Genomic DNA, 13190 nt, shown 5'->3' with positions numbered 1-13190 from the left:
CAATATCACTACAAATTATATTAGAGGTCAATAATACCCAAAGGTTAATAAAACTCATTTACAAACCTTAATACTGTATATGAAACATTTTTATCAGTGAGAAGGCTTGCCTTGTTTATCCAGCCAAACTATTGTTTTCCTCATAGCTACGTGTAGACTTTATTTGAACAATACTTATTTATTCTGCTTTGGGGATCATTTTCACCTCAATTGCATCTTTAAAATTGCAAACAACCTCCCCCTACCCCTCTGCAGGTGGGCAGACGTAATGGCAACTGTCTGTAGAGAAACTTTAGATTTTATCTGTTTACATGAAGATATTTGCAAAATGTGTTGTTGAGAGCTGCCTTGGGCACCTCAGTGATCAGCAGCTCAAATTCCAGGTCAGACAGCGGTTGACAAATGAGCAACCTATTTACAGACTTCTGGACAGAATATAGCAACTCATAACTTTTTCACCAAGAAGGGGGGGGGGAAGAGACTGACTATGGCAACGACATCGAAAAAACAAGCAAACCAACCAACCAACCAACCAGAAATCCCTCCCCCCCCAGTTCCTTTCTCACAAATTCAGAAGTGTCAATAGCAGCATTTTTTGTTTTTACACTTATATATTATGTGCTAAGGAATGGAAGGACAGTGATTTTTCTTTCTTCAGTGCATGAGAATGCAGCAATCTTAGACCACAAATACAAGTCTGAGATCGTTCTTTCTTATAATAAAACTAAAGCTGGTATGCACAACTGTGACCTGATGGTGTCTGTTTAAATGCCTATATTTGCTTGGAAGGTAAGCAAACCACAATGGAGTGAACACCCCAAAATATTATTTTCCTGGTATACCTGTATCTGAAGTTGATAAATCTCTGAGCTGAGCATAGACACATAGCCAACTTGCCTGGGATGTCAAGTGGCAGCTCCACAAATGGTAGAGCCTGCCTATGCTGAAACCAGGAAAAGGTGAAGGCATGATATCTGTGATTGACACAATGGCAGAAAATCACAGCAACAATGTGCTTTATGTAAATATTCTGCCTCCCATATTCATGGTGCTGTAAATGTGGCAATTGAGCATAAGCTGCTCAAGTAAAAGTCATTTGCAACTCACAGTAAACTGCATTGTTATACTCATGTAACAATTTATAACGATGTTATATGTGTGCTAACAACACAAGATTCCTTTGCTCTATTTTGGAGGAGGGATGAAATATAAATCTATCAAATAAATGAATAGATTGTGTTGCTTTGTGTTTAAAACAACAACTGTGAGATCATTAGACCCTACACATCATTCTTGTGGATTTATGCATTTTATGTTGTGGGTTTTTGTTGTCCCTCGTTAGTTCTTTTCTTGTTTTACTGCAAAAAAACCACTTCTCAATAAGGACATTTTTCAGAACACTTAGATGGCACCTTCCTCCGGCTATTTTTAAAATGTTTTTCTTGGGATATATTTGATTTCAAAACTGCTGTCATACAGTATTTTTTCTATCAATGGAGGGTTAAAAGGTAAAGGGACCCCTGACCATCAGGTCCAGTCGCAGACAACTCTGGGGTTGCGGCGCTCATCTAGCTCTATAGGCCGAGGGAGCCGGCATTTGTCCGCAGACAGCTTCCGGGTCATGTCGCCAGCATGACTAAGCCGCTTCTGGCGAACCAGGGCAGCGCACGGAAACGCCGTTTACCTTCCCGCTGGAGCGGTCCCTATTTATCTACTTGCACTTTGACGTGCTTTCGAACTGCTAGGTGGGCAGGAGCTGGGACCGAGCAATGGGAGCTCACCCTGTGGCAGGGATTCGAACCGCCAACCTTCTGATCAGCAAGCCCTAGGCTCTGTGGTTTAACCCACAGCGCCACCTGGGTCCCACAATGGAGGGTTACATATTTCTAAATACGTAATTTCTCATTTACATTGTTCTCTCAATGCAAGAAAATATGATAAACAGTTCAAACTATTAAAAGAATGTACCTTTCTTTCTGGCTGTGTCATCTGGATCAAGATTCCTGGTTACTGTGACAACTTTAAGAACTAAATGATTGCCTCCTTGCCGAATCATGTTCACCACTTGCCTATGGCCAACTTTAACTACATTTTCATTATTAACCTGCAGGGAGAGAGAGAAAAGACAGAGTTATACTAAAACAGGTGGAAAATAATACTTGATTGTAAAAGATAAAGTAAAACAATATATATAAGGTTTTGAAGGGTGTCCAAAGAATTTGATATTTGACCTAATAAGCAGCTCCCTGGCTAATCTGCAGATTGGAATGGAATTATATACTAGCTTTCTGGATGTTCCAATGTAATTCTCTGATATATATGTGTGTGTGTGTTTCTCTGTGTGTGCACTTTGAGTGAAAATACATTAAAAAAAAGAGAAATAGTTAAATATTTAATTGCAGGTTTTCATATGGATTTTTTTATATTTGAAGATTAATGAAGAAACAAGCCATAAGAGATTTATGGATCAACATGTGCAAAAATGGCTGGAATCATTAGTATTGTATAAAATAAAAAACTTCATGTAGCACCCATCATATGTCCATGAAACCGAAATACAGAGATTTGGTTACCCCACTCAGTATCAAGATTGGGGGCCATACAATGTTACTCAAGTGGAATTTTGTTCATAAACTGAGATTTCCCCTTCCTATTCCTCGCCCTTGTGCTCCATCTCCAATCTGTTCCAGAGGTCACTGAACTTTCCAGAGCACATTTGGGTGCATGTATGGTGGAGGACGAATCTGCTTCACCACCAGTTACCGCACCACCATTAAATGGACACTGCTGGATTTCACCCATTATTTTTTCTGATCAGATCTTTATTCAAGATCAGACTACCAACATTCGTAAGTCAAAGATAAATATTGCACTTGCAGAACGATTCCCTTTTTTCCTTGGTAGGTGAAACATAGGGTAAAGGTAGGATTGTTCAATATCTGATACAAACTGTTTATTTCATTTTAATGTTTTGTAAAGAAGTATGACATTAATTAGTCCTGAATGTTTTATGTAAATTTTCATATCCCATACACTATAAATATTTGCTTTAACTTTTCCTGAAAGACTGCACAGCAGTGGAAATAAGGTACAAAAGACCAAAAGATACTATATATTGATATTAGTTTGATTTGACTCATTTTCTTTATATCCCTGTCATGCTTATAAACCATAATGGGCGACTTCCAGCCCCCAGAAACATCTATCGCTTGCATGATTTGTAAACACACCACGAAGCCAAACCGTAATCGTGACAGCTGTGAGTGTAACTGAATATAAAGTGTCTTTGACCAAAATTTGCTGTTGACACAAATCTGCACAGGAACCACATTGGATTTTATTTCACAAGTAATAAGTCCTCCCACTTCAGAAGGTCTGTACTTTATTTTCATAAAATATTATTGTTATTTAAATTCATTAGTCACTTGCTACATAAAGAATCTCTAAGCAACTTACATAACAAACATCTTAAAGTCAGAAAAAATGATAAAACAAAAATCATTTTTAAAAATCCATAATCTACTCTTTTAGTGTAGTCAGGCAGGTGGTGGTGAGGAGGAGGAAGAGTTCCACATTGGACCCCTCTGGGGTCTCACCTCCAGGAAAACTATGGATGGCCATCATTATTATAGGTTCCAATCACAAGGAGTTTCCTGGTGTAAATCTGCTTTTCCTCTCTGCAACTGCTAGTGCCACCTTAGGGAAAGCATATGGGTACATAGCTGATTTCCTTAAGAAGTCAATACCAGCTTGGTGATTTAGATTGAGCAAATGACATGGGAAAAGAGATACATCTCTTCTCTCCCAGTACCACAGTCTTTATCCAATTCACCCCTGCTTTGGCCACTACTAGCTAAGACTCCTTTTTAAAAGAGATCCAATCTTCTGTGGTTTAGTCCAGTGTTTTTCAACCTTTTTTGGGCAAAGGCACACTTGTTTCATGAAAAAAATCACGAGGTACACCACCATTAGAAAATGTTCAAAAATTTAACTCTGTGCCTATATTGACTATATATAAAGTAATTCTCTTGAATTTTTCAATTTTTCCCACGGCACACCAGGCAACACTTCGCGGCACACTAGTGTGCCGCGGAACAGTGGTTGAAAAACACTGGTTTAGTCCTAAGCAAGCGTCTCAAGAGAAGAGAAGAGGGAAGTGACAATATGGCACAGGAACATAAAGACTATAAGCCCAAAGACAAACATTATAAATGTCAAAGAAAAAGAAAGCAGCAGCAGCAGCAACAACATACAATAGGGTTGTACTATGCTGAAACGTATCTTTTAATTTCTCAAAAGTTTCTTCCATTGTGAAAGAGGCTACTATTTTTCCTTCCCATTTGCTATCACTCTAGAATTTCTTTACAATTTTGATGGGTGTAGGGTTGAGCTTATAGTTCTCTGCAGCTCCTTTGTTCCGTATCTGACAAAGCCCCATGGAAGCAGTTACTTGACAAGTCCATTCCATGGCTTTAGTGGAAGCTCAGAGGCATGGGAAGTTGGCTAACAAGCACCTGAGATTGGTGCACTCTGATTTGGTTTTTAAGGGAAGTCTTTTTTTTTTTTTTAATCGTTCTGTCTTCTCAGCCAAAGATGTCATGGTGGGTGTTTTTAAGGATCTCATTGTTCTATTATCACCATACATGAAATATGCAGCATAAACAAGAGGTTATAAGAACCACCAAATCAATTACTTAATGTGTATTGCAATCTAGAAATGAAATATAAAAGTCTTTCAAAGTCCATTCCACATATATATAGAATTTATATGGCCCAAAACCAGTCAATGCGTGGAAAATGGTAATTTCTTTTTTTTTTTTTTTTTTCTTCAAAGTTTTTATTGCTTTTATTAATTACATCAACGAATTCACATAAAATTAAACATAATTCCATGACTTATTGCAAACAATTATGTATTCAAATATTTTCTTTATGTATCCCTATACTCTGCCGAGTATTGTGACTTCCCTCCCTTCCATCCCTGGTTTTCAGTCTTCTCCTCATTCTCTCGCTTTAATTATTGTTCATTCCCCATATGTACATTCTTAATTTGTTCTTATCTACATCTGTTATCGAATATTTTCACATTGCAAGTATTTTGTTAAATCCTGTTGGTGTTATCGTTTTATTACCAGACTTTTTTAAATACTCAATAAATTTACTCCAATCTGTTGTGACCTTTTGGTCTCTCTGGTTTCTTATCCTTCCTGTTAGTCTAGCTAATTCCAAGTATTCTAATAATTTGTTTCGCCACTCTTCAATTGTAGGTAAATCCGGCGTTTTCCATTTTTGGGCCAGCAAAATTCTTGCCGCCGTAGTAGCATAAAGGAATATCTTTTGGTCATTCTTTATGATGTCACTTCCCATTAATCCTAATAAAAAGGCTTCGGGTATTTTGTGAAAGGTATATTGCAACATCTTTTTTAGCTCATTATATATTGCTTCCCAGTATTGCTTTACTTTCTCACACCCCCACCACATATGGAAGAAGTCCCCATCTTTCATCTTACACTTCCAACATTTCTTATTTCCTGTTCTATACATTTTGGCTAATTTGGTTGGGGTTATGTACCAGCGGTATAACATTTTCATCAAATTCTCTTTTAATACTGTACATGCCGTAAATTTAATGGTATGATTCCATAATTTCTGCCATCTATCATACTGAATGTTATACCCCAAATCCACCGCCCATTTTATCATGGCCTCTTTCACAAATTCATCTTTTGTGTACCACTCTAATAAGTAATCATACATTTTGGTCAGCAATTTCCCTTTCCCTTCCACAATCTCCATTTGAAATTTAGATTTGCTTTTTTCAAAGCCGCCTTTTCTTTTGTCCTCCTTAAATATTTCATTCACTTGATGATATTGTATCCATCCAGTCATTTTATCCATTACGGCCTCATAAGGTTTTAACTTCCATCCTTTATCTGAATCTACCAATAGGTCTTCATATGTAATCCAGATCCCTGCCATATTTACTTTTTTTACTGTCAGGATCTCTGTTGGGGATAACCATTTTGGCGTCTTCCTTTCTAATAAGTTTTTATATCTTTCCCAGACTTCGTACAAGGATTTTTTAAATACATGTGTTAAGAAATCTTTATGAACTTTAACTTTTTCCCTCCACAGATACGCATGCCACCCAAACCTGTTGTTAAACCCTTCCAGGTCCAATATGTCTGTATTTTCCAGCAAGATCCATTCTCTCACCCATATTAGGCATGAGGCTTCGTAATATATTTTCAGGTCTGGTAATCCAAAGCCTCCTCTTTCTCTCCTGTCTACTAATATTTTTTGTTTTATCCTAGGCCGTTTTCCTTGCCATATAAATGTGGATAATATTTTTTGCCATTCTTTGAAAATTTTTGTGCCTTTAATTACTGGTATCATTTGAAAGAAAAACAATAGTCTAGGTAACACACTCATTTTGATAGCTGAGATTCTTCCCCAAAATGACAAGTTCAATCTTCCCCACACCTCTATATCTTTTTTAATTTCTTTCCAGATTGGTAAGTAATTATCATTAAATAAATTTATGTTTTTCGCTGTTAGATTAATACCAAGATATTTTATCTGTTTAACCACTGACAGTCCAAATTTTTTTTCTAGCTCCTCACTTTCAGTTCTATTCATATTTTTAACCAGCATTTTTGTTTTTCTTTTGTTCAATTTAAATCCTGCCAATTCTCCAAATTCCTCTATTTTTTCCAACATTTCTATAATGCTCTCTTGAGGTTCCTCCAATGTAATTACCAGGTCATCAGCAAACGCTTTGATTTTAAATTCTTTCTTTCCCACCTTAATACCTTTAATTGTGTCGGTATCTCTTATTTTGTTTGCTAATACTTCTAGAACCATAATAAACAGAAGTGGTGAGAGTGGGCACCCCTGCCTGGTGCCCTTTGTGATATTGAATGTCTTTGATAGTGCATTGTTAATAATTAGTTTTGCTTTTTGCTCACTATATATTGCACTAATTCCTCTCAGAAAGTTCCCTCTGATTTCCATCTTCTCCAAGGTCTTCTCCATGAATATCCACGACACGTTATCAAATGCCTTTTCGGCGTCTATGAAGATTAAAGCAGCTTTTTTATTTATTTTCATTTCTAGATACTCAATTATGTCTACTATGGTTCTGATATTTTCTTTCATTTGTCGCCCCGGTAGGAAACCTGTTTGGTCTTTATGTATTACTTTGTTTACCACTGTTTTTAACCTATTAGCCAAGATGTTTGTAAAGAGCTTATAATCTAAATTTAACAGAGAAATTGGGCGGTAGTTTTTAACATCAAGTAAGTCCGTATCTTGTTTTGCGATCAATGTAATATACGCTTCTTTCCAAGAATTTGGAATTTGTCCTTTCCTTAATATGTTATTCATAACTTCCAGTAATGTTGGGCTTAGCTGGGCTGTCAAATCTTTATAATACCTTGCCGTCAGTCCATCTGGACCCGGGGCTTTCCCTATTTTTAAATCTTGGATTGCCTGCTGTAACTCTGAGGATGAAATTGGTGTATTCAGAAATTCTTGATCTTCCTTTGTAATCTTCTTCACATTCTGGTTATTTATGTATATACTCATCTTTTCCTCCTCCTCTTGCCCTTTCTGATATAAGCCAGAATAGTAATTTAAAAAAGCTTCTTCTATATCTTTTCTTTTTTCTGTTATTTTATCATCTTTCCTGATTTTATTTATTGTGTTTTGTCTCTGTCTCTTTTTTAACTGCCACGCTAGCAGTTTGCCTGTTTTGTTAGCATATTCAAAGTTTTTTTGTTTATTCCATTTCATCTTCCATTCGATTTCTTGGGTCACTAACATTGAATATTGTGTTTGTAATATTTTGATGCTTTGTTTTAACTCTCTATCTTCAGGGTTATTATTTAACTGTTTTTCTTTTTCTAATAGCATTTTCTCTATTTCCTCTTTTTTCTTTTCTCTTTCCTTCTTTTTTATGTTATTTTGCAAGATCAAGAAGCCCCTAAGGACTGCTTTACTTGCATCCCACACTATGTTTATATCTGTTCCTTTATCCAAATTCAGTTCAAAATATTCTTTTAATGATTTTCTTGTTTTTTCCACTATTTCCTGATCATTGAATAGACTTTCATTCATCCTCCATCTTGTTTGCACTCTCTCTCCTTTAATTTCCAGATATATCGGGTTGTGGTCAGATAGTGTTCTTGGAAGAATTTCAACTTTGTTCACCCTATCAGCTATCTCTTGAGATGTCCATATATAATCTATTCTCCCTGAGCTTCTATTTGGCTCTGAGTAGTGTGTAAATTGTTTTATGATAGGGTGTTTATGTCTCCAAGTATCTACAAGTTCTAAGTTATCTCTTAATGCGAAGAATGTTTTAGGTAATTTCCCTTGTGCCGAGTTCCCTTTCCTTGCCGACCTGTCTATCGTTGGATTTACCACTCCATTCAGATCTCCCATTATGATTATCCTCTGATCCATATATTCGAATAGTATTTCTTCTAGTGTTCTAAAAAACTCTGTCTTTTTACCATTTGGGGCATAAATCCCCACTATTAGCAATTTTTCGCCTTGAAATGTCATCTGTGTGATTATTACTCTTCCCTCTTCATCTTTAAAAATCAGTTTTGGTTCGAATTTACTCTTGATATAAATTATCACACCTCGTTTTTTTGTAACATCTGCAGCTATAAATTCTTCTCCCAATTTCTTATTTATCAAAATTTTTTTGTGTTTTTTTGCGACATGTGTCTCTTGTAAACAAATGACATCTAGCTTTTGTTTCATCAAAACATGTTGTACTTTATTTCTCTTCCTTTTATTGTTTAAGCCATTTATGTTCCATGATTGAAATGGTAATTTCATAGATAGTGAAAACACAGCCAAGACACAAAGGTCCATTTTACATATAAAGGTTCAAAGAGTCCAGTAACAAACCAAACATTGGATATAGCAGTTCCATGAGATGACAAATTGAAAACATATGATGTTTCATGGAGTTCAATAATAATCCAAACACTGCATTATTATTATTATTAGTAGTAGTAGTAGTAGTAGTAGTAGTACCCTGCCCATCTGGCTGGATTTCCCCAGCCACTCTGGGCGGCTTCCAACAAAAATCAAATACATTAAAATATCACACATTAAAAGCTTCCCTAAACAGGGCTGTCTGTTTCATGTATGGTACATAATAGAACAATGAGATACTAGAGATATGGTTCCCTAAACAGGGCTGCATATTTCATGTATGGTGATAATAGAACAATGAGATACTAGAATTGTGATAATCAGCCGGTTACGTTTAGTGTGGTATGAAAATATTCTGTACGTAGCCTAGGTTTATTGTTTTATAATAAAACAATAAAGTAGTGAGTGCTCACTAGAAGGACAGATCCTGAAGTTGAGGCTCCAGTACCTTGGCCACCTCATGAGAAGAGAAGACTCCCTAGAAAAGACCCTGATGTTGGGAAAGATGGAGGGCACAAGGAGAAGGGGACGACAGAGGATGAGATGGTTGGACAGTGTTCTTGAAGCTACTAACATGAGTTTGGCCAAACTGCGAGAGGCAGTGAAGGATAGGCGTGCCTGGCGTGCTCTGGTCCATGGGGTCATGAAGAGTCGGACACGACTGAACAACTGAACAACAACATTGTTTTATTGTTGTGTATTGGGTGTTTTTAAGGAAGCATAGGCACCAGGGAAGACTACATAATACAGACCCACCAGTCATCTTATTTATAGAAAGAAAAGGCCCTTGCTAAAACCGTAAGCTACCATGAAAGTTAGGTAAAGGCAACAAAATCCTGTGCCACAATCATGGAAATTTCACTGAATTTTTCCTCTTCCTTTCCCCTTTTCCAACAAATTAATAATGGTGGAAATATACAAAAGAAAATTTCAGCACAGCAGTAGCAAATAATGAAGTAAGTGTGACCTCTTCTGCGGGTAATGCCCAACTTAAAACAATAGCCCCAAACTGCCTATATTATTATTTAAAGGTTTTCTTGTTATCTAACATGCTTCTAAAACTGCTGTCCAGGACAGAGAAGAAAGCTACCAACATAAGCAAATGAATCCAGGAAAAGATGGGATAATCTCAAACATATTCATAATCTGTGAAGTAGTATGGTAGAATGCAGAAATTGGTGAGTTCAGTTTGATGACAGGAGCCTGGTCAAATTGGCTATATCAGATTATGTGGGGGAGACTTGAATTGCTAGTACAGTGGCACCTCTGGTTACATACTTAATTCATTCCGGAGGTCCATTCTTAACCTGAAACTGTTCTTAACTTGAAGCACCACTTTAGCTAATGGGACCTCCCGCTGCTGCTGCGCCGCCAGAGCACGATTTCTGTTCTTATCCTGAAGCAAAGTTCTTAACCTGAAGCGTATGTAAGCCGAGGTAACACTGTATGAGGTCTTCCAGTGCCTGTCAACTAGAAATCTGGGTAGGAAGTTGCAATTAGGTACTGGGCAGATATATTTAGATCCATTTAGAAAACTGGTACAGAAGACTCTTGGAAAGTGGCATTATCCTACGATAATCTTGGTAGTTGGGTGTGTGTGTGTGTGTGTGTGTGTGTGTGTGTGTGTGTGTGTTCTAGGCTAGATGGGGAGTTTTGATTAATGCACCAACCCACACACAAAGCAGCTGTGATTACGATTACATTTTTCTCTCTCCCCCTCACCAACAGGATTAGCTGTAAATGGCTCAAGTCTGAGTACAGCTATTGCATCTACTTGAATGTTGAGGTGGCAAAATAATTTCTAGAAGGGAAATGTTCACAGAAGGTGATTTTAATTGATATCCTGTTGTTACTGATGTGGGTTTTTCTTGACACAGGTAGTAGAAATTCAAAGACATTTGATATGGGTAATTGTGAGAAGGACTGAAAAAAGTAAAATTCTGGCATATAAAATATTAAAGGACAATATATGCAGGAGCTGAATTTGTTCACAACAAAGGAACCTACTGTAAAATTAGTTCTGTACCTTGTTCTTTGACAACTAATCGTTTGTGCTGCATTTTAGAAACAGGAAAAGCAGCAGATGAAATCATCTAAACTTCTGGTCTAAACTCCACCTAGACCAGGCATAGGCAACCTTCGGCTCTCCAGATGTTTTGGCCTACAACTCCCATGATCCCTAGCTAACAGGACCAGTGGTCAGGGATGATGGGAATTGTAGTCCGAAACATCTGGAGAGCCGAAGGTTGCTGACCCCTGACCTAGACTGTGAAGAACTAGATGAAGCAGCCATTTTTGAAGCACTGGGCACTGCATTGGTGGAAATAAAGATGGTGGAGGAAATAGTCCAAGCACTCTTCATTGGGGGATGAGAGGAGGCACAACTGCAACCCATTAGGGACAAACACAATACCACCAAGATTAAAACTGGCCAAAATTGCAACACTCTTTGAGCAACCAACTGGAATAAATGAAAGGCAGGAGGAAGCAACTCAAGCAAACACACTTGGTACTGGTAGGCTGCAAGACTTGCTGAGAAGGACGGTGTGAGAAAGCTACTGGAACAGCTGCAGCTGCATGACAGACAAAGTACTGTTCCTGCCTAAGCACCTGAGTGAGAACCATCACTGCCCACTCTGTCCACATTGACAGTGACTGCTCCTATCCTGAGGACACCCACTGCCCAGACTGTAGGCACAGAAGCAGCAGCAAAGAAAATCAGAATGGCACAGGACATATGCCACAGGAACTGGATGTGGGGTGGGGGTGGGGAGAGAATGAGAAAAGAGGGTAGATAAACAACCACACACCCTCACCACTCACAGATAAACTGCAGAAGAAACACAGTGGTACCCCGTGTTATGCACGCGATCCGTTCCGGATCGTGCTACGTAACACAGGCGTGCTTAACACAAACGCCCCGGGGGGGAAAACAAAAAACCCGGAAGTTTGTGTGTTTTTGCGCTTCTGCGCATGCACGAAGTGTGCAGAATGCTTCTGCACACCCGTGCGCACCCACGCTCATGGGAGGACTTCCGGGTCGCGGAGGTCCGTAAGTCGAATGTACGCAACATGGAGCATACGCAACTCGAGGTATGACTGTACTCAATCCACAACAAACACCAGGAAAGGAAAAAATTCCACGGGCCTTAGGTTGCCTACCCCTGGTTTAAAACAACAGCAAAACTCCCTGCATTATTGACTATTTCTGACAAAACCAAACCATTTAGATAGTGTGGGTGCATATAGGATTGTTATCTTACAGGTAAACCGGCCCCAAGTTGTTAAGAGCTTTATATACTAATAGTAAAACCTTGAACCTGGCTCCAGTAGCCAGTTCAATGGGACTTCTAGATAGGTTGATACAGGATTTCACAGGATTCAATTCCATAAACATGCTTAATTGAGGCTGAGGAGCTCAATGGGGATTACTTCTGAGCAATCCTCTACGCCAGGGGTCAGCAACCTTTCCTGCGGAGGCTTGGGAAGGAAGCAGCCCGCCCGCCAGCCATATAGTTGGCAGGGCGCAGCTGGCAAGCATGCAGGGAAAGGAGAGGCCGCCGGCAAAGCTGCACAGCTCCCCCACTCACTGGGGTGCCCTGGCGCGATGAACCACTAAGACCAATGGGAAAGATGGCTCTGCTGCAGAACAAGAGTGGTTAATATTACAAATTAGCATCCCTGAGCCAATTTGTTATTTTTTATCTAGTCATCAGACCATTCCAAAACAAAAGTTTAACTATGAAAGCAACGTAAGCAGAGCCGTCTCATCCATTGGGGCTGGTGGCGCGGCGCGCCAGGGCGCAATGGCCTGGAGGGCGCCTCCGTCCTCCAGCCCCACTGGCAGCGCCTGCCGGCAGCGCCCTCTGACTCCCGGCAAGGGAGCTAGCCGGCCACGCCACGCCCTCTGGCTGCCCAGCAGAGCACAGGAGCACAGCTCTGCGCGCCCTTCCAGCGCTTCCGGGACGGGAGGCGAGGGCGGCCGGCTCGCGCTCCGCGCGCAGCCGGCCGCCCACCCGATGGAGCACAAGCTGCCCAGCCGCGCCTCCCGGCTGCGCCGCGCCATCCGGATGCGCGCGGGAGCGCGAGCCGGCCGCCCTCGCCTCCCGTCCCGGAAGCGCTGGAAGGGCGCGCAGAGTCCCGCGCCGCTCCAGCGCCACGCCCCTCATCCCCCGCTCGCCCACCCCCCTCCCAAGGGGCGGCAAGCGCGGGAGGGAGGCGGCGGAGAGGCGGCATGG

The 13190-nt window shown here is 39.9% G+C and overlaps 1 protein-coding gene across 10 annotated transcripts in view; it reads right to left on the bottom strand.

Moving 5' to 3' along the window:
* Nucleotides 1–13190, bottom strand: part of SHANK2 (SH3 and multiple ankyrin repeat domains 2) — a 315835-nt gene that overhangs the window by 53778 nt on the left and 248867 nt on the right. For all 10 annotated transcript variants that reach the window (XM_033150235.1, XM_033150297.1, XM_033150242.1 and 7 more), the window contains one exon: nt 1969–2104. In XM_033150235.1, coding sequence (XP_033006126.1) covers nt 1969–2104 — 136 coding nt within the window. The remainder of the gene's footprint in view (nt 1–1968; nt 2105–13190) is intronic.

This window comes from Lacerta agilis, chromosome 1, assembly GCF_009819535.1.
Source record: "Lacerta agilis isolate rLacAgi1 chromosome 1, rLacAgi1.pri, whole genome shotgun sequence".
NCBI classification, from domain to species: Eukaryota; Metazoa; Chordata; class Lepidosauria; order Squamata; family Lacertidae; genus Lacerta; species Lacerta agilis.
This window is presented reverse-complemented; position numbering and strand designations above follow the sequence as displayed.